Source organism: Alligator sinensis, unplaced genomic scaffold (genome assembly GCF_000455745.1).
Source record: "Alligator sinensis unplaced genomic scaffold, ASM45574v1 scaffold927_1, whole genome shotgun sequence".
Classification (NCBI taxonomy): domain Eukaryota; kingdom Metazoa; phylum Chordata; order Crocodylia; family Alligatoridae; genus Alligator; species Alligator sinensis.
Window position 1 is genome coordinate 1,266,793 of NW_005842155.1, and position 21,934 is coordinate 1,288,726.

At 41.3% G+C, this 21,934-nt stretch overlaps 1 protein-coding gene across 1 annotated transcript in view; it reads right to left on the minus strand.

The window, feature by feature from the left end:
* Positions 1-4,378: 4,378 nt before the first annotated feature.
* Positions 4,379-21,934, minus strand: part of CUNH16orf45 (chromosome unknown C16orf45 homolog) — a 117,419-nt gene continuing 99,863 nt past the window's right edge. Inside the window, exons 4-6 of the mRNA XM_006025588.3 lie at positions 11,367-11,481; positions 7,397-7,479; positions 4,379-4,580 (exon numbers count right to left, since the gene is read on the minus strand). Coding sequence (XP_006025650.2) covers positions 4,468-4,580; positions 7,397-7,479; positions 11,367-11,481 — 311 coding nt within the window. The 3' untranslated portion in view covers positions 4,379-4,467. The remainder of the gene's footprint in view (positions 4,581-7,396; positions 7,480-11,366; positions 11,482-21,934) is intronic.

The window sequence follows — 21,934 nt, forward strand, 5'->3', positions numbered from 1 at the left end:
GAAAGCAGGCAAACACACTGGGAAAACTAGTCAGAAGGGGGAAAAAACCAGTTTAATTGACTTTGTCCATTTAGGTGTGATTGAAGATAGGCTTTTAAGCCTATGTGGGAATATGAAGTGTGAACAAAGCTGGACAATCAGGACCACCAATGAAATAAAACATGTGGGACTCTTATTTACAACAAAAAGACACAGCCGTTCCATAACTCTCCTCTTCTCCATGCACTGCTGTTCAGGATATAGTAGGAAGGACTCTGGTGGCCTCTGAGCCTGTGTGCATAAAAAATTAATTCCCTCTGATGAGGCATGTTGTCTATGAAGGAGTTAACACCGGTGTCAGTGAACAGTAACTACAAGGTCACAAATGCCTTGTTCTCAGCAAAAACTGAACCTATGAGAGCCTACTTTGATAGTATAATCTGTTCTCTGTATCACTGGTTTAATAGGCTGGAAATTGTCAGTCCACTCAGAAGTTGTGTGGAAAGAGTTTTGTTGATTTTTTATTAAAAATTGATGTTCTCGGCAACTCCTTTTAATACAGCTTTAGTTAAATTGAGTTGAATTAATCCCTGAAAATAAAATTACGTATTGTTCGTGTTTTCTGGGTTACTCTGAAGAGCTATTTCTCCAAATGTAGGAGTAAAATAAACTCTTAATTCAGTTGAACATACAATGTTGTTGCAATTCCTGCAGCAGAACAAATAATGGAAGTAATAATACTGAAAAGAAATCCCTTGATGTGTCCCGTAATTGTACTACTCTCCCCAGCATTGATCAGTCATTTGGCAAGGTATCTCATTTTACCACCACCACAAGTGGATCCAAAGCCCACAGAGAACTGTGCATCAGGCAAGTGCGTAGCATAGCACCCTAATGGGAAAACCAGTCCACATAGAGGGCATTTCATTCTGTAATGGGCTAACTACTCCCCTAGTTGCTGTTAAACCTTCTTAGCTAAAGTTTGCCTTTAATTCCTGACTCAGGAAAGTATTTCAGAGAACCAACATTTTTCAGTTAATCTATACCAGATGGCCCTGACATCAGGTTTTATATAAAAATAAAGTGTTCTTGACGCGACGCTCCTGAATTAAGGGCTTTATCTCCCATGGCCTCCTTTTCCACCTCAGTGCACAAATGATTCTGGTTAAACACAAGGCTGAGAACTCTTGATCTTTCTGGGAGGTAGTAAGTTATTTTTCGCAGCATCTAACCAAGGGAAAAAGTTATGGAATCAGCCATTTTTACTGAGTTCCATTTCTATGGAGTGTAATCCATGGAAGAAATTGTGCATTTTTAATTGAAATTAAGCCCTTCATTTTTTCGTAAACATTATTAATTTACAGAATAGTTCTTTCTTTTCAGAATGCTAATCTACATCTTCTGAAAGGAAATTATGCATAAGACATACATATCCTACTCTAGTCCACAACCACCTCATAGTTCTCAGTAGCTTAAAGAAAAATAACAAATGTTTCATATAACACTACATCTTACTTTACTTGGAAACACATTTAACTCTTCTTTGCCACAGAGTTTCAGTAAACCAGTAAAAGATGTAATAGGAACCATGTGATAGCAGAATGAGACTGTTCAGTGCAAATAGTAATTTTATCATTTTCATTTTTCTCTTGGGACTGTGAAATCCTATGCAAAAATATGATCAAGTGCGCTGGCATGGAGTAGTCTTCCCTTGGTGATGAACTTGATATTCTAAAATATCTTTCCTATCTTGAATTTTGTGCATTTTCCTGACGCTAAGGAAATTGGTGTTTAGCCAAGAATTCCAAAAGTAAAGGTGGCTGCGCAACCTGACACACCTGGGTAGACCTGATTTTCCATGTCACCCTAAACATCCCAACAGCCCATCCACTAAATTCAGCCTTCTAAGATGTCTTTCCCAAGCCCCTTCCCTAAACAAAGACACCATCAAATCACAAGTTGTTTTATTAACTCTCAGATAAATACCTTAAAATGGTCGTGTGTAGTATGCTTTTAACATACTCTGTTCAAAGTTTCAGGCTTAAGACTCTTCTTACCGACTTTAGCAGGGGCAGCTAGGTCTACGATCTAACACAGGGGTGGGCAGTTATTTTGGGCAGAGGGCCGCTTACTGAGTTTCAGCAAGCCATCGAGGACTGCATAACAGGCAGCCCAGGACAGATTGATATTAGTTTTCTAAATTTTTTAGGGGCCCTGCAGGCCAGATAGAATGGCCTGGCAGACCACATCCGGCCCCTGGGCCGCATTTTGCCCACCCCTGATCTAACATGTTGTAGCACTTTGAAACATGCACTAAGTCCAGTTTTCAGAGACAATGTGTGAGATTTACAAAACATTCAGTACTCACTGTTCACACTGAAGCCAAATGTAAAAAAAAACCCTTATGAATTTAACAAAGGGAGCATTAACATTGAACACCACTAAAAATCTGATTCTGCACAGTCTAGTCATTCGTTACAAGACCTGTAGCCAGGAGGATCCTTGATTCTGCTTCCAAAGGAACCACTGATTTATTTTGGTCAAAGCTGCTCAACTTTTATGTATTAGTTATCCAATGGAAAAAGATTCCTTCCCCCCCCAAAAAAAAATACCCCTAAGACTTCACTGATAACCGTTTCTTTCAGCAAAGCTGATCTTTACATTCTGAAAGTAAAAAGATCAGTTTCAATTCTGTAATGTTAGTTCGATTTCCTCGAGACACCAACTGATGTCTTTGCTGTGCTTGTTCTTTAGGATTTTACTGCCACTGTTCTGCAGAGATGTACCTAAACTCTAGCCATAAAAGCTGAATCCCAGGAGGATTCCTTGTTAATACAATTCTTCAGCCAGCATTGCTTCCTCACTGGAAACACACTGCTGATTTCTCCCCACCCCTCAAAAAGATCTGGCAACACGACTTCTTTAAATGCTGGTTTCCCAGCAGTCCCTCCCATCATGATTAGGAACAGCAGTCTACCATCAACTTTAAACATTCTCAGAAATCCTCACTTGATTAAGCCATCTCTCCCTCTAGCTATGGCGATCTTGTGATTTAATTTCTTTTCCAGTCAGACTGGTCCAAATGTTCTTTTAGGAACATTTTACCACCTGTTTATCATTATTATTCCTTTTAAGCCTGCTGCTTTCACATTAGATTGTCTGCATTTATTTAATTACTTACATCCATCACAACACATGCCTATACATATGGTGTACAAGTCACAGAGACAATACCATCTTACTGTTATCAAAAGAACAACTAGATTTTACATGTTGTAGTCTGCATACTGATTGAAAATGCAGTTAAAAAGTGAAACACAGGTATATTAGGTCTATCTGTGTTTCCTTTAGTCTGAAAACATATCGCTGCTTATATATTGCAACCTTCTTGGTATCAACAATTTCATCTTTGTATTTTTTAGTTGTGAACTCAAAGTCATAATTGGGGTGTTTATTGTTTTTCTCTAATATGTGGCAGCAAGTGTTTCCCATAGTCATTAAGTATCTAACTAATAGCTGTTTTTAGCACCCTGATTCATATCTTAAATGATCATGCTGCCTTCATGTTTTTCTACCCTTCTGGTCAGCAACCTATTTAAACCATGATGCATAGTCTAGTAGTGCTTTTAGATGCTGTTTTAAATAGCTGACTGAACTCTCTGGGTTATTACCTTGCTGACTGTGTGCAAGGTGGACACAAATGATGTAGTGTTTGAATTTACACCCAGCACTAACTGCATCTGCTACAAGTTTAGCAGAGACCAGTTTACAAATGGACAGTCAATATCCATCTGAACAGGGTTGTTCAGAATTGATGTTGGATGTTTGACCACAATGTCACTTAAATGTCACAATAAATCAAGTCTGGGGACAGCATCCTTGGTCATTGTTATCCATTCTTTATGAAGAAATGGAAATGAAACTCCACAGCAAAGTAGGTGAATGTTACACTAGATCAATAATATTTTGTATGCAACATCAGTTATATTAAATTCGCTTCATCTATTGGTTGCACTATATACAATATCACCACTTGGAGGTTTCATTTTGAAAAGGAGCCAAGATGGGCTATTTTATACTCAGACCTTGGCAAGTGTTCAAATTCAGTTTACCAAGGGGAAAAAGTGTATAACAAATCCTACAAAGTGAGGAATTTTTTAAAATTGCTACTTTACACATTACTTGGTAAAACATGCCCTTTTCTAATTCACATTTGTCACAGGATTGTATTTTTTTCTTGTATTCTTACAAATCTTTTCTGGTCATTGGACAGCTGCTATATATATATTTCTTTGTTTTAGGCATGCGCATTGAGTGATCCATGCAACAGTGAAGGGTTCACTATTGGTACACGTTCAGTACATTACTGTAATGTTACAGTAGCTATTGATTTGGCTGTTGGGATGCTTTTAAATCCTTTCACCCTATACTTTTATCCGAAGAAAAGGTTTGAAAAGAAAATGGATAGACTTGACAAAGGGCCCATTGCTACATGATGCTGCATTGTGTGGCCCCACAGCAATCTTTAATGATAGCTAAGCCTGCTTTGGCAACAGTGGGCTTGCTTGGAGGAGGTTCTGCCTTCTTTTCTGCTGGGGCACCTGTAACATTCAAAACAGAGCACTATCAAAAACCTGGAGCTGGACCACACTGTTTCTACTTGCTTCTAGCTGAAGCACACAACAAGTTTTGCTTCTGGACACACTTGAATGGACATTCTCTTTGGACAGTGCTTCTAGTGCTGTTGAAAGGCACCAGCTTATTAATGCCTGAGACTGCTGGGTGGAGCCCTTCCAAGAGTGGAAGAGGCCACAGAATCTAGATGTGACATGAAATGAGACAGAAAATGGAAAAACAATGAGTAGAAGTGGGTCCTGGGTCAAAGTGGTGGAGGTGAAAGGGAAAGCTAATCAGAAAACCTTAGATATCAGCCAGCCCTCTGAGTGGGAGACCAGGAAGTCAGTCACTGCCTGACAGCCCTGGAGACTAAAGTGCAGTGTTCAACTGCCAAGAACTGCAATTGCAATGGCAGTGTATGCTTCCTCAGACTGCTTTGTCTGTCTGTGTCAGTCCACCACTAGACATAGTGTGTGAGGGTCAGGATCCTTAGTTGGTGAAAATCAGTATCATTACATTGGCTGGGTTCCTACATCCACTAGTCCTCAGAGACTGATAGCAAGACTACAGTTTACATAGTAAATTTACCATGCCCAGCGAGTGTCCTCAAACACACTGCACCTCACCATGTGGGCTGCCTTCTGAACTGGGAGAAGTGTAGCTGCGTCTGGGCAGTGCTGCAGGCAGGCTAATTAGCATAGAAATGGACTACTAGGTACTGTCACTATGGTACTAATTATCTGGCGCATGGGGCCATGTGGGCGCAGCTACACCACTTCCAGCTTAGAAGATAGCCCATGCAGGTCAGTGCAACTTGCTTAAGGATGTTAATGTCAGGCTCAGCAAGGGCAAAACATAGTTTTTTTACAGAAAGGGAAAAGTATCTTTATTATTAACAATTTTAAATAGTAAAAAGCATTAAAAGGAAGATGAAGGAAAGAGAACATGCAAGGGAGGTGAGTCATGTCCTCGTGACTAAAAGGTGATAAACAATTAGCAATGCATTTTTAAATATCTCTTTCTCAGTCCTGTAGCAGAACCTGTGCCCATCCCTGCTGTAAGCCCACTCCAGGAAGATCCTGGTCCTTTGAAACTAAGCTGTGCAAAATGGTGATATTCTACTGGATACAGACCCTTTTAAGTTGGTATTTTCCTACTAATAGGGCACGCTCACCGAGCGAGGACTATATGGTCTCATTTCTCATCTGCTTCCTTTAGAGTCAGGTATTAATTCCCCAGCACTTTCCAGTAGCATAAGTGAACAGCCTAACTTAGAAACCATCTACTACTGTTTTAACAATATCTCCTGCTCTTCCTGAGCTTGGGTTTTCTTCTGTTTTCCTCAATGGCAGTGGTTCTAGGGCTGATATCTATCAGGTGTTTAACATAGCTTGTCTGACAACCTGGCTCATTAGGTGCTTCTTAGTTCTCTACCAAATAAAAATGTTGCCAGAATGAATATCAGCCAAAGTTATCATCTCTAACCTTCAATGTGTGTGACCAGCCAGGATGTTGTGAAGGTATAGATATTTGGGTGAGGCTGCTGATGGGAAGGTCTGTGAGACTAAAATGCTCTTACTCAGCTCTTGCCTCCCAGGACACTTAGGTAGCACATCAATAATTGACATTCAGTTTATCACTGTCGTGTTTTCCACAGTGTGCCATTTAAGATGGAGTGCTAAAACAGCTGAATTTAGGGAAATTAATGTTCATTCAAAATTACTGTATATTTTTAGATGTATTTGTAAGTCAAGGTAAGAGGGAGATTACAAATAGGGATATGCTTTCTGGAGGTACCATTGTTGTTCGGTTTATATGGTTAGTTCAGACACTCCAACCATCAGAACCTCCTTCTCCATTCAGGTTCCTCTTTACATAATACCCAGCTAATAAAATAGCATCTTCCTACCGAGGAAAAGAAGATGAAAATGGAATAATGGCCAGTTGACCCTTGAGACCATCTCTCTGCTTAGACCAGAGTTAGATATGTAAGGCTGAGACCTGGCAGTGTATCTTTGAGACTGATGCCTTGAAAAGGCCATATAATAAAGATCCCTTAATAAAGGGACAGGTAAACTCTAGGGAAGGTTTCATCTACCCTTGAACTAACCCAGTGATGTGTTGCAATTTGCAGCTGACTTGAATGACAATTTAGGAGCCAATCCTGTTCTCAACATCCTGTTTATTCCCAAGTACTGTTCAGAAATGTATAGTATAATATACTTATGGGCTACAACCTGGGGAGTTATGCTATCTGGCACTGTTTTGCCATAGCCTGTGGCACAGCCAGCTACCCTGCATTCAAAAATGTTAGCCTGACTTGGAAAAAGGATTTTCAAGTATTCAAGCTAGCTAAGTTGAGCCAACATGATTAAAAGTGTATTCATTTTTTTCATCAAAAAATCCTTGCAATAAACTACTGTTGTGGCACAAATAAGCTGTGGCAATGTCTGTGCACAGACAAACACATTGCTAACTTATAAAACAGGTTAAGACAGTTTTCTAAAGTTGCATATAAAATTTAGATTTGATTTTAATTGGAATTAGGCATCAAAATCCCTTAAATTGTTTTTAATAACTTAGCCGAGATGGCTAGAAACCGAGGCTGGTTTTGGTCAAAGCAATTCAGGGAATATTTTTCAGAAGTACAAATGCAAGTGAAATGCCAAACTCTCATTGACATTCACTGGGTGCTTGACTAGCAAGTCCTGAGAGACCTTAGAAATCTATTCCTTTCTTTCCAGAATTTTTTGAAGAGCTTTTTCCTGTCCTACCTCTTTTTGAACAGTTAGAAACTTACTGACTGGAGGTTGTGTTACTTTGTCTAAAGGCTTTAACTTGATTCGAAGGAATTCAGCCATCTCCTTGTCTTCCTCTTGTTCTCTGTTGGTGCAAAAAGAAAAAGAATTAAAAAAAAATATTCCTACACAACTATCAGATCCAGCCTCTTCTGTAAAGGTAAGAGTTCCATAAAACCTATTACTAACCTTTCTGAACACTTTTTGTCTCAAAGGTCATTAGAAACTTTGAAGCAAAATCATGATCCCATTGGTGCCAACAGTAAAACTATCATTTACTTCAAAGGGAGTGGGATTTTCCCCCAAGCCTTTCCATATCCCTGTGAGACAGACAAGTGTTAGCACCCCCCCTCCCTCCTGCTCCCCACATCCTAAGCTCTTAGTTCACTCCATTAAAGCCTATGGAATTTAAGCAGATATTTTAAATTAAGATATGACTAAATGCTTTAGTGAACCAGGGCCTTTGCCAGATCGTTTTCCAACTCAGAAGTAGGCTCCCTTTCATAGAGCAACAAAGGAAACAGTACGTGTTATAATCCTTTTGTAAAGATCCTCCTTCCCCCAACCCATCCCCAAACTGAAAATTTGACCTTACTGGGTGCGTCTACATGTGCATTAATACTCTGTAATTACAGCGCATTGTTTAGTACCTGTAATAACAGGTACTAACTTAAAGCACTGTAATCTGTGCTACCGCGCATTAGTGCAAACGAATGCTTGTTTTGTGATGCTTAATGGTCATTGGACTAATCTACTGCACATTTGTGCATTAGCACATTTTTTGCTAGCCACACTAATGAACAGTAGAATTAGTCCAATGGGCATTAAGCATCCTGCTGTCTGAACTCTCCCAAGTGAATTTTTGTGTGTGGGGGCAGCAGTATCCTAAGAAACTATCACCACTTTGCTGATTTAGCAAAAAAAATGGGGATTTTGTCTCATTGTCTCATTCTTTCAAAATTGGTAAAGAGCACATTTATAGAAAGTATTTCATTCTAGTGTGAAGAAATACAATTAATTATTATCAAGCAGCATGCTTCAAAGCAGTGATAGCGATTCATGTTTCCAGTAAGATTTCCATAATTCAGACTACCCAGGACACTCAAATAGGTTGTGCTGCTCTGCACATACTACCTCCTGAGCTGGAAGCAGTGTAGTTATATGTGTGTAAGGTCCAAAGTGGGTGGCTTAGGTTAGTGCTCGTTCCCCGCCACACTAACGTGAATGTGGTGACACTTCTTTCCGTTTCACATGCTGCTGTCTGCCACTGCTATATTCACAGCTGCATTTAATGTATTTTCAGCAGTTTGGAATGGAGTTGTTTTATGGCCTTTAGAGTCTCTGGTTGCAGGTGAGGCTTTAGATGCCAAACTAGGAGTCAGTGATTCCAGTTTCTGTTTCAAATCAATCAACCACTGACCCACTGCATGACTTTGGGCAGTTTCCCTCCCATCTTTTGTGTGTCTTGTCTACTTAGACTTTAAGTTCATAGGGCTGGGTGCTGTTTTTTATGATATGTACAAATGGTGGTTGGTGCCTCTAAACATCACTTCAGTGACATTATTATTATTATTATTATTATTATTATTATTATTATGCTTACCTAAAGAATAGTGTATATGTATGTGTTAAAACAGGGACAAATCTAGGATTTTGATAGAGGGGGTGCAGAGAGTATGGTGCATCATCATTGGGGATCCTGGTTTTCTCTGTTTAAAAATTGCAAATTCTATGACAGAAACCCCAAATTCTCAAATGAAACCTCCCCAAATCTGTGTTTTTCCATGATTAAAATGAAACACCTCTACATATATCTATCTATATATCTATAGATATAGATATCTATATCTATATCTATATATATCTATATATAGATATATATATAGATATATATAGGTATCATATTAACACAATGTTTTATTGATATATTTATAATTTTAAAGCAATTTGGAAGCCTACCAGTGCCTCAATTATTTAAAAAAAAAACAACTCCAAATGCCTATATATTTTGGTGGGGGGTGGTTTATCATATAAAATCAGAGCTCCTCCTGCCTCCTTTGCTCACCAAGATGCAGGTCCAGCTGTGGCTGTGTCCCCCCCGCCCTGCTGCTTTGTGGCACTGAGCAGCCCTGATATGCCAGTGTCCTGCCTCTGCCCATGCCATTGTCCCTCACTCCCAACCCACAGCCCCACAGCCCTGCTGGAACCTCTCACTCCTGACCCGCTGCTCCCCACCCCTAGCCCCCCAGTGTGTGAGAAAGGGAGTGGGTGCATGGTGAAGGGGGACACACAGGAAATACATGGAGGGACCTGGCGCAGGAGGCAGCACCATGCTGCCATGGTGAGGTGCAGCAGTGGCAGTGGCGCAAAGTTGTGCCTCTTGCTGCCACCTGGAGCTGGTCTGGCCCAGCTGCAGCCCCGCACCCTGTTGTGGGTGCAGAAATCTCAGGGGGTCATGTGCCCCCCTACCCACCATGTTGCCTTGGCCCCCCTGCCACTTCATTTGTGCTTCCCCACCCCCCTTGACACATCACCTTTCCTCCACATCCACCCAACACATTGGCTGTGCCCCATGGCCCCCAGCCCCATAGACTTACCTGGAGGGAGCTGCAGGAGGTGCTCTCCACCACCCTGCCTGGCTGCCACATGCATGTGTGCACGCACAGATACACATAGCACCTCCTGCCCCCTGCATCCCACTCCCAGCCCCAAGCAGCCCTTTGCAGGCTGGAACTCTGCCAGCCTGCATGGGAAAAACCCACGCTCTCCCACATTTCTCTTCTTTAAAGGAGAAAATCCACATTTTTCTCTATTAAAAGAGAAAACCCACATTTTTCTGCAGCAAACAGAAACCCCAGATCCCTGATCATTATATATAACACAAAACTCATTTTTCTCCAGGTAAAAAGGAACTAGACTCTTTGCTAATATGCTAGGGTCCTAGGACTATATTATTCAGTTGGAGACTGAACAGAAAACAAATATAACTTTATTGGAATGTGTAATAATTTGCTATATCATACGTCGTGTATTGAAAACACAGCACGCTAGTCAAAAACAGTCTAAGATGTTGCTTCTTTGATCCCATGATCATAAGAATTAAATATACCTCTCTTTCAGATCCATGAAACAAAATCAGGCCTTCTTATGCATCTTGACAGTGCATCCAATGTTTCACTGGAAGTTATTTTCACACCTGAGTTAATACTCATCTGAATTAACGGTTTTAGCTACCTGAGTTATTTTCACACTGGAGTTAATGTTTTTAAAAACAGTCTGCAGAACTGTGAAATAGGAGCTACTTTACCAGGATCAGCTAGCAGAGAGCAGAATTGCAGAAGAAAGAATAGCTTGATTAGAGGGACATTAAGACAATTAAAAAAGAGAGAGGGCCATTAACACTCCTGGCAGTTTAGAAGGAATCTGGTAGATTATAATGAGCCATAAGGTCAAGTGATTCTCTTGCTGCTGCCTGAATAGAAATGCTACTGCCACTGGCAGGCAGTTGGTTTTAAACTTAGGTGTACCAGAAATCAAAGAGAGGGGAGGGGAGTGACTGTACCACTATCTCCCTTGCATCTGCCCCTGTGGGAAAATCTTTTTTTTCAAAGTTTACTTCCCCCATCTGGAAAGTTCCTCTGGCAGGAATCTGACTGAAATCCTTTCTCCCTTTTGTAATGGTAGATGGCTCGGTCATTTTCTTGTAATGGAAACAGAAGGAAACTAACCCTCTGTAGTCATGAGATTAAGCAAAATTACAGAATAAGCGGACAGAAATGTAGCCATCTAGTTTGCATGTATCTCCTATGGGACTGGAGAGAAGCTTTTAGCATTACAGAATGTTTTAAGATCTGAGTCCACTTCCATTAATGTCAATGGAAATTTTGTCATTAAGTTCAGTGGGAATAGCGTCAGGCACTTTTTGAGCCCTGCCAAGTCTCTGGAACAAATTCAGGCATTTTTAATTCTTACCTTAATCTCTCCACTTCTGCATCATCTACAAGAAAATCTCTTTTTTGCACCAATTTATGGATCTTCTGAATCAACTCATCCTCTCTTTTTTTCTGTGTTGTTGTTTTTTCTTTTTCTGATCAAAAAACAGAGACAACAGTTATGGGCTTTGTAGGCTCAAGTACTTAATTAATTTCAGATTTCTAACAATAATTGATTGATAGAAGTCAATGATCTTTCTCTAGATGTCCAGTGGTTTAGAGCAGATTATGATCCCAGGACACATTACTTCAGGATAAATACTCCAGATGCTTTCTTCATTTGATAAAAAGTCTTCAGTGCTTTTCTTAGACTGTCTTTTAAAAGCAAATCTCCCTCTATAAAATGCTCAGCAATGAATAGTAAGAAAGGGAAACTTTTTGTTTTAAATCCAAATATTAAAGGATCATCAATAAGTGCTTGTTACCTAATGTGCTTCTATGAATGCATCACATTTATGCAAATATAATTCATTAATCTTGTTCTTTAATCTTTTATTGGCTTTTTTCATAAAACACTATGGCTAATGACAGGTATATTAACTGAATGTCCCCAGAATGACAGTAAATTGAGATTGCAGTAGAAAACTACTGATGTGGTTTCAATGAGAAATTGTTAGCAATTTGCTGATTAGTGATGTTCAGTGGCTAGGACACTGCGGGGGAGGAATAAATAGGCTCTTTTTCTGCCATGGAGCTGCTGCATATTTTGGACAAGTCACTATTGGAGCTGGCTGGATAACAGAAATCTGTTTTCAAAATATTTTATGACATTTCATGTCTTTTTCTCATATCAAATTGAGAAAAAGAAGTGAAGTATTTAAGACTTTTTTTTAAAAAGGGATTTCCAGAAGTGTTAATTTTGGGAGAATTTCAAGGGAATTGTTCCGCTTCCTCCTGAAAGTCTCTTGTCACTTTCCCGGGCCAGAAGTGAAATGCAGGAAACCTTTCCAGGCCAGGTGCTGAAGCCAGTTGCCCAGGCTCTCTACACATACTACAGTCTGACTACTAGAGAGCTGAGCTGTTCCCCTCCTTGATCTCCCCTCCCACCCCGCTGCCTGTCTTGATCACTTTGTCATTTCCACTTCCCCCTGCAGACCCAAAGGGAAATGAACAAAGGCTTTCCAAGGGAGCAGCTGGGACAATTTTGATTCTGAGAAAAGGGTGTTTTCATCAGAAACATATTCCTTTGAAAAACTCCCAGCTGGCTGTGCTTATTGAAGGCATGCCTAGCCCAGTGTGGACAGTGCTAGGGAGTGCTGCTGTGAAAGCATGCCCTGCCCAACTACCGAACACATGCCATATGCTGAAAAAGTGTCACATAGCTGCCACTAGCAGGCTTAGCACTGCCCTTAGGAGCACCAGTGTACAAATGAATTTTGGTGTGTTTTCAGTCTGCAAATCTCTCTGTGTTTAGAGTGTATGTTCCTAAACTCCCTATGAGCTTTAATAATTAACAAGCACCATGCTGTCTCACTGAAAGCAATGGCACAATTGGCATTGACTTCTGTGGGAATGGGATCAGGCCTCAGATGAGATGGAACTGGCAATGTGGGACAAATCTAGCTGTCAAGTATGACATCCCGTTAAAAGTTAGCTCATAGTCGCAACTCTGATAAAGTAAGGTGCTCTAAAGATTACTTTGTGGTACAGATAAAGAAAACTTTTCCCCCCAAATTTCCAAAGTCAGTGTAATTAATATCCTGGTTAATAAGGCAAAAACAGAGCTAATTTATAATGACTAGTTTGCTTGATGATAGATTTAGCTGTCACATGCTAGAATTATTATAAAAATGAGGGATTGGGAATACAGTTCAGGAGTATTAAACAAACTCTAGTTAAGACAAATCTAGTATAACTGAGAAAGTGAAGTGGAGATGAAAAAGCTAGAGGCAAATCCCAGCCCACACATCTCCTTAAAGAGCTCAAAATGTTGATCAGCCGAAAACAAGCTTCACATTAAATCAAGAATTTTGTTTTCCAGCACTGGAACTGAGCTCTGAGAAACATCAAACTGAGGCAAGTATTTTGAAAGTCCCTGGAAGCAGTAACAAGTAACCTACAGTGTGACGCGTTCAATATATCTTATGCTTACTGACTGGATTTATAAAAGTCCCAATTACATCTAAATAATGCAGACATTTGAAAAGAGTTGTTAGTAGCAGCTTAATGTATTGGTAGGGAGGTCCAGCTGCACTTCCCACTGGAAATTTCTGCAATAAATCCACTTCTTAAAAAAATGACATGAAAGCACTGAGTACCCTGGCTTTTGGAGATAATGAAATTCTGTAAATCTGACTGCAGAAAATCATTATTCCTTGGAGAACTTTAAGTTATGGTTTGCCAGGGATAGAATAAGTAAACAATTGTAACGTGCAAGAAAGATGGTTTGTTTTTAACTAAGATATATTTTCAGTGAAGGTGTACATTATTACTGACAACAGTGGGTTCTTCAAGAATTCCTCCTACTGAATACAAGAAGAAGCCATATGCACAGGCATACTCTTTAACCCACATGCCATAAATGTACAGTGGATAGAAAACTGACCATACATCAGTGTTTGCCAACCTTTTTCACCCCACGGCACACTTACAGGGCCTCCCTCACCCCACGGCACACCGGCTGAGCGGGGTGGGCAGGAGAAGAGTGACAAGTGGACAAACACTGCAGAGTGGGGGGGGATCGGTTAGCGAGCAACTGAATGCCATGCACTGAGAGGTCTTGTCTAGGGTTGAAAAGAATAAGCTCCCCCCCTTGGCGAGAAGCTGCCACACCAGGTATAAGCAGAAGTTGCAATTGTATCAGTAGCCAGTGATCCTGGTATAAGTTGTTACAGTGTAAGGCATACACAGATTGCAAAAATTGTATCACTTTCAAATGATATCACATAAGCTGTTTTGAGGTGTCTGTTATTTTTGCATGCTTCTGTAGCAGTGCAAGTTTAGCAAAACCACTGCAACTTCAAGGCTGTTTCATTCCATTTTAAAGTTACAGCAATTCAGCTCACTTGTATTGCTATAGGGACATGCAGAAGTAACCATTACATCAGGCTGATGCCTGTTCTCAAACAAAAAATCTGGTTTTCATTTTAAAGTGGTTAAAAGTTGAAAGTCTATCCATAGCTTACGTCTGTTGAAAACAGTGGGAACAAGCATAAGATGTGCGAAAGGCATGACTGGAGGTGACAAGAACAGATTATGTTTTTTGGTCCACATTTTTTAGACAGAGAAAATCTCAGCCTTAGTGTTTAGTTCTGTGCAAATAACTACAGTCCTATACAGACTTACTAATTTTGTTACCTGTTACTAACATAAAACTATTTGGTACTGGGTTTGCCAACAGATGGCACTGCTACAGCTAAATCCTGAATAGTCAAATACACATATCTGACTCTTAGAAACTATTATTGGGGAGTACATTGTGCAAAATGTGACAAGGTCTATTGAGGAAGTCTGTATATGAGACTGCTTGATTAAGATTTTATGATTTAAGAACTAGTACATACATTGTTTGAGAAGACAAGTAGAAAAGTGGAGGTTGGCAACACTAACTGGTTGTTTACTGTATAATTCAGGAGAGGTTTGGATACAGGATTGTTGGTAAGAGTGGGTTACGTATCTGTGTATTGTTCACAATCCTTTGCAAAGGTTACCTGTAAAATAAAATCTTTGTATTGTTGCTGATGAAACTTACTTGCATTATTCCTCACTGGGTACTATTCAGTGCAGACAAATGTTATCAAAAAAGAAGGAACTGATTGAAGCAAAAGTAGCTGAGATAATGTCAAGAAAAAAAAGATGAATGTGCTTTTTGTTAGATGTGTAAAAATGTGGAAAAGTTCTTATTCTACTGAGAAATGCTGCTGCGTGTGTCTGCTGTGCTTAGAGAGAAAAAATGTAGATATGATCAGCTTCCTGTTCCATGAGTGACCTCCTTTCTCCTTTCTGGCAAGGCTTTTCCTTTTCTTTTAGCTCAATTACCTAGTTGTAGATCTTTTTCATGATGATGGGTAGAAAAATACAAGGATGGCTGACTGGGAAACAAACCCATCTCTCTTTGCTAGGCAAAGGCAAATTACTTTTCAAGGGTGCTAGAGGCCCCACACAGACTTCTAATTGTGCTGACTGGCTTTTAGGATGCCTGTTTCTACATATAGACAGAAGTTTTAAATCAGCGTTGTTCTGAAAATCTGTCCAAGGAACCTGAATTACTGATGTGCATGTCCCAAAGGTCTCAGCCTTCAGGTGCACCACAGCAATAGTTAGTTACACTTGCACATGGCAAGTGTGGCTTTCTGCCACCTTTCCTTCCCTCTTCTGAACCTGGGAGTAATCAAGGGGCTAGCTGAGTATGGTAGGACAGCATCAGTACTGCTCTTTATAGGGTTAACTTGTATCACTTCTCACACACCCAATAGACCCAGGTCCATTCACACCCCTTCATGGCCAGGAAGTTCCAGGCACCAAAAAACTATGAAGAGCCAATCAGAGAGGAGGAATAGGGCAGATCTAAGTCCTCTTTGTGGTGCAAGCAGCACCCATTCAGGATCCAGCTGAGTTGCATAAATCAAGATGAGGCACTGAGATCCAACTCCCATAGCAGCCATAGCAAAAGCATTCACAACACAGCCCCTGTCTGTTTCCAATGAATCTGCAAATTCTGCTAAAAGCTTGTCATCAGCAATCTCAGAACATATATAATGCAAAACTCTAATTCGTAACAGGTTGATCAGCTGTGTCATAACCATGAGCACTGACAGTCATCTCTGTAAATATAGAGGGACTCTATAACCCTAACTTTCTCTGATTCTATGACTCATAGGAGTCAAACAGGACGATCTTTCCAGGATTTGCACTAACTACAGTGATGATGTGCTTTGTCTCCAGAAGACACATAGAGGGCCAAACAGCAATAGGCCATCATCTCTGGGATGAGATTAGCTATTGAAAGGCAGCCCAAGAAATACGGCAGCACTATTTTCATAAAACTGAAGCTCGTTATCAACACAACATCAATGAAGTTATAATCTAGACCTTGCTTTTGTTGACAGCAATAGAAAAATCATGTACGAAAAAAGACATGTTGGAAACCATTCCCCACACCCAGCACAGATCTGTCGCTATCAGAGTCACAGCAGCCATAATTCCAAGCATAGTACCAATATGTAGACACTTCAATTTTAAGAAAGCAGACTGGAGAGGCTTTTCTGAAGACCTTGACAAAAAAGTGACACACATTGAACCAGTCTCAGATAACTACAACCTCTTTCTGAATGCACTGTGCAAAACCTCCAAGAAGAATATACCTCGAGGATGCAGAACTGAACATACTCCAGGACTTACCCCCATACCAGCAGCCAAGCACAAAAAATACCAGCAAATGTTTCAAAGAGATCCTTTCTCAGAAGATGTTATTGTGGCAGGGACAGCCCTAATTAACAAGCTCCAAGAAGAAAGTGACAGAAATAAAAATAATTGATCAAAAGAACAGATATGACCCACACTAGCAGGAAAGCATGGTTAAGCATTCACAAGCTGAATAAAACCCAAAGTACAGCAACACCACAACATCACAGCCAACCATGTGGCTCACCAAATTCTGCTCAGTAGTAAAGCTTTGAATGAACAGCCTAAAATACAAATTAGATGGCAAACTGATCTGGAGGAAAATCATTTTATGTGCCATACACAATGGATAAACTTGACACTGAAATAAGTTGCTAAAAGAATGGCAAAACAGCAGGATCCAATGACATATGCATGGAGCAGATCAAACCCTTTGGTCCTGCAACCAAGTTATGGGTATTACATCTTTTTAACAATTGCTCATCAATCCTTATAATACCTAAGTTATGGTGGCTGGCCAATGTTAAAGCCAGAGAACTTTAGGCCAGTGTCACTTCTGTGTCATCTTTACAAGTTTTATGAACACCTTATTGTTAATCACCTTTCACCTCATATCAAACAACATCTAATACCAAAACAATCCGGGTTTAGACCGGCAAATCCTGCACTAGCCAAATAGCAAACATAACCCAGCATATAGAAGATTGATTCAAGAAAGGGATGATAACAGGTGCTGTGTTTGTAGACCTATCAGCGGCATATGACAGTCAACCACCAAAACCTGTTTGCCAAAGTCTACAATATGACACACAATGACCACTGAGTACAGCTCATCTGATCTCTTTTGGAGAATAAACATTTTTACGTAGAACTGTACAACTGCGCAAGAGCCACTGGAGAGGACAATGAAATGGCCTCCCACAAGCTAGCACCGACCTTTTTTAACATATATACCAATGACCAACCCATGCAGAGTAATACGAGGAGCTTCATCTATGCTGATGATCTATGCATCACATCTCAAGAGAAAGACTTTGCTACTGTCAGGAGCAGACTGATGTGCACTGAGCAACCTTTCAGATTACTACAATAAGAATCAGCTTCATGTCAACCCAACCAAGACACAGGTCATAGCTTTTAACCTACACACCATAGAGAAGCCAAGTGAAAATTAAACATAATCTGGGGTGGAATTCCACTGACTAATCACCCAAACCCTGTGTACTTGGGGGCTACATTGGACCAAACACTTACCTTCAACACACATATAGAAAAGACAAAAGGGAAAGTCAGCACTCACAATAACATACTTCAAAAATTGCTCAATTCAAAGTGGGGAGCTAACCCAGCTACATTATGAACTACTGTTATTGCCTTGTGTTACTTCACTGCAGAGTATATATGTCCAGTATGGGAATGATCAGTTCATGCCAAGAAAATAGACCCGGTTCTAAACAACAGCTGTTGTCAAATAACAGGATGTCTAAAGCCAACACCAGAAGATAAGTCTGCCCTTACTGGATGGCATTGTACCACCTCAGATCAGAAGAAAGATAGCGAGCCAAAAAGAAAGATCATGGAAGATGGATGTCTCCAGGCATCCACTCTGTGGTCATACAGAAGGAACTAAATGATTTAAAACATGAAACAGTTTTGTGACCAGCGTTGTGCTGTTGGACACAACGGCTGACAGGCGTGTCTGAGGTTATGAAAGGAAAGATTACATGCAATCAGGTGCTCTGAAATGAACCTGGAAACCCAGAAGGCAGATTTAGATTGCCCAACTGCGGCAGATCTAGCTTGCCCAACATGGCGATGCCTGAATTGCCTGTGCACACAAACTGGAAGATCAAAAATACACATGATCAAACAGAGCTACTCTAATGACATGAATATATGCGAGTGCTATGAAGTGCAGATTATGGAGCACATGTTCGTTTGCCAACTCCTTAGTGAGACCTGTATGAAGGAGGACGTTGCTGCAGCAGTGGAAAGAGCCATCACTTGTGCATGATTCTGAAAAAGCATCTAGTTTATGACAAGGATATGAGAAGGAGAAGAAGAAGAAATGAATTTCAGATTACTCCACTTTCAACCAGAACACAAGGGGGAAAACTTCTTTTATGACCCAATTCTGTCTTGCCAAATTATTTCCAGTTGCACAAAGTGAGTGCAAACTTGTTTTAACACCATGCTGATCTCAGTAATAATTTTGTACTGTTTGCATATTATTAGACTTATAAAAAGGTAATTTTCTGAATTTTTCAGCTTCCTCAGCATTTTTAACCATCTGCAGAATTCAGCACTGCTCTTGTGACCCACTCCTACTGAATATCAGTCCCCCTTATGGCTGGGCCACTCTTGGAAGTTACTATGTGTACTACAGCATTGGCTAAGAATGCTGGGTCTTTTAGCTCAGGCAGAAGAGACTAATATTTACATCCAGTGATTTTGGGTTCAGTCCAGCTGTTGACACTAATATACTGTTCTACAGAACTCTCTCATGAAACCTAGCTGTAAGATTTGTGTCAGGCATTTCCAGTTTCACAAGATTGTTGAATGCACTCATGTGCTGGCCAAAAGCCTGCCAAAGGAAAGTGATTCTGCTATGCTTAGTAAATGGCAAAGATTAACAGGCCACATAGCTAGCGTAAAGAGAACATTGCATTCAATAGAAATGGGCATGAGCTTACTAAACCAAAGTACAAATTGCTCTTATTAAAACATCTTGTGTCGTTACAGAAATGGTATGCTTCACTGAGCTTGACTGTCCAGTGAACACAATCCTAATTAGCATACAAATGCTAACTGTGGTTTTTATTTAAGCTGAAAAATGGCAAACATGGGGCTGAGCTTTGCCCAAAGTTGTTAATTGCTACATAAAGGGCCTCGGTATGTAATCTGTATTGCTCTTTTTGAAAGCCTATGGACAGGTTTTGTATCTAATTATATTTTCTCAGCCAAAGTTCTGCACCCAGGGGAAATTTATGTTCAACTGGGTGATGCTAGCTATTTTATTACTGTGTTAAAAGAATGGCAGGCATACCATGGGAAGTCCCTCTAAAACAGTTCCCTCCCCTGGACTGCAATGGAGCTAAACACATAAGTGAGTGTTTGCCAGACTAAGAAGCAATGGGTGTGTGTAGACAAAACAGAGGCCCTAAATTGAAGTGGTGGGTTTTTTAAAACACTGCTTCAATTTAGGGCCAAGTAAATTCCCGTGTCATGCACACACCTGTGCACTTACCTGCCTCTCCAGCAGCGGGGGGGGGAGGGGAGGGGAGGGTGAACTGCCAGCAGGCGGAGCAGTCCCTGGGTGGAAGGGAGGGGGCTGGCACTTCCCTCCATGACAGCAGCACCCCCCCTCCCCCCCAGGTGGCACCACCTGCAGGCAACCAGCTCGGGCAGTTCTGGGGGCACCGAAGCCATGTTGGAAAGCACCAGGCCCCTGCACAGCTCAGGCAGGCAGGCTCCGGGGCGGAAAAAATAAGATCAGGCTTGCTGCCTTTTTTTTTTTTCTTGGGCAAAGCCTGCCTTCCCAGGCTGCTGCCAGGCTGCCTGCATGGGCTTCCTGCAGAGCCCCTGAGCTGCACAGAGCCTGGTGCTTCATTCCACGGCTCTAGGACAGCAAACTAAAACTCCTTGGAGGAGTTTTAGTTTGCTGTGCCCCAAGTCTTTTAAGGTGCATTACACTGCCGAATTTGCTACAGCAGCTGGGATTACTGTGCAATACGCTGCCGATGCATGCAAACACTAACACCATTAAAGCTGTGCAAAAGCATTTAACCCGCTTTAAAGTGTCATGCACACATGCCCCTCATTTCATCTACACACGGTCTATGGCACCATCATTAGCTTTGATTGAACATCTGCACCTATCACTGCAACCCTACCAGAGAGTCAGATCACCTTGCAAAGATTTTCTTGTGGAATTTTTCCTCTGTTCTTTCAGCAGTAGATATATCACTTGCAGAACCTGGATCACAGATCAGTGACTAGGTATATAGGCAAAGACCTGTCTGGTTCCTTGGCTCATTGTGTGTGCACATGGTATTACCCATATACCTAGGTCAGTAACTGCATTATCCTTTAAAAATGTGTATTAGAGAGGGACAAAGGTTGTTGGGTTTTTGGCAATTCACTTGGTGAGTAACACTATTTATTCACAGGCTCATGGAATGTATTTCTGGGAAATGGAGAGCAATGGATGGCATGAAAGGTGCTGTTAAGTAAATCTATGGATGGGGCCAAATTGCCCTGAGTTGCAAACCCACTGGAGACTGAAGGTACAGACAGAAGTGACATATTTCAAGCTATCAGGCCTCTGAAAGTGCGCTACAGTCATGTAATAACTCACGTGCATGACTGCAGAGCACTTTTAAAATGGCCAATCATGTGAAAAATAAACTCTGGTCAAATCTGGTATTACATTAATGCACTCGAAAGCAGAGCACCTTAGGGAACTTGTGTTCCCTCCAGGGTTAATTTTTCATGTGGAAAGTGGGGCTAGGCTGGGCTGATGCTGCCAGCCTAGCCCCTCCCCCAGGCTGTCAGGTGGGAAGGAGGGGAAAAGGGAGGGAGCTCCTGGCTGCTGAATAGCCAGAGCTGAGGGGCAGTGGGCAGGGAATGAAGCCCCTCACTTTGCCTCCCCCAGCTACCCTGGCTGGGGTATTGGGGGTAGCTGTGGGGGATGAGGTAAGGGTTTCCACACACCCCCACCAGCTCTGGCCATTCAGCAGCTGGTAGCTCCTCCCCTTCCCCCTTCCCCCCCTGACTGACAGCCCTGGAGCTGGGGGAGAGACAGGCAGCAGGGGAAAGGGGTACTTCAGCACCTTCCTCAGAGTTCTGCTGGAGTGCCCCCACCTGCTGGCCAGGGCCAGTGAAGGCTGGCTCTAGCCCCTTCCCCAACCCAATAGGCAAACCTCTGTTGGGTTGGAGGGGTGGGAGTTAGTAGAGAAGAGTTAGATCTCTAACTCTTGGCTCTAACTCATGTAAAGTGCCATGAGTTAGAGCAGGGCCCTAATGTCTGTCTGTCTCCTGAATGTGTACAGGGCCATGCATGGGAAGAAATCTTTGCAGGACTGAGTCCTCATTTGTTTCCTTGAATAAGATGGTGTTAGAGATTTTTGCAAAGCAGCAAGAAAATTAGATCACCTGAAATATCAAGCGGCTTAGTCCTGAAGGCATTACTAAAGCACCGCTTTC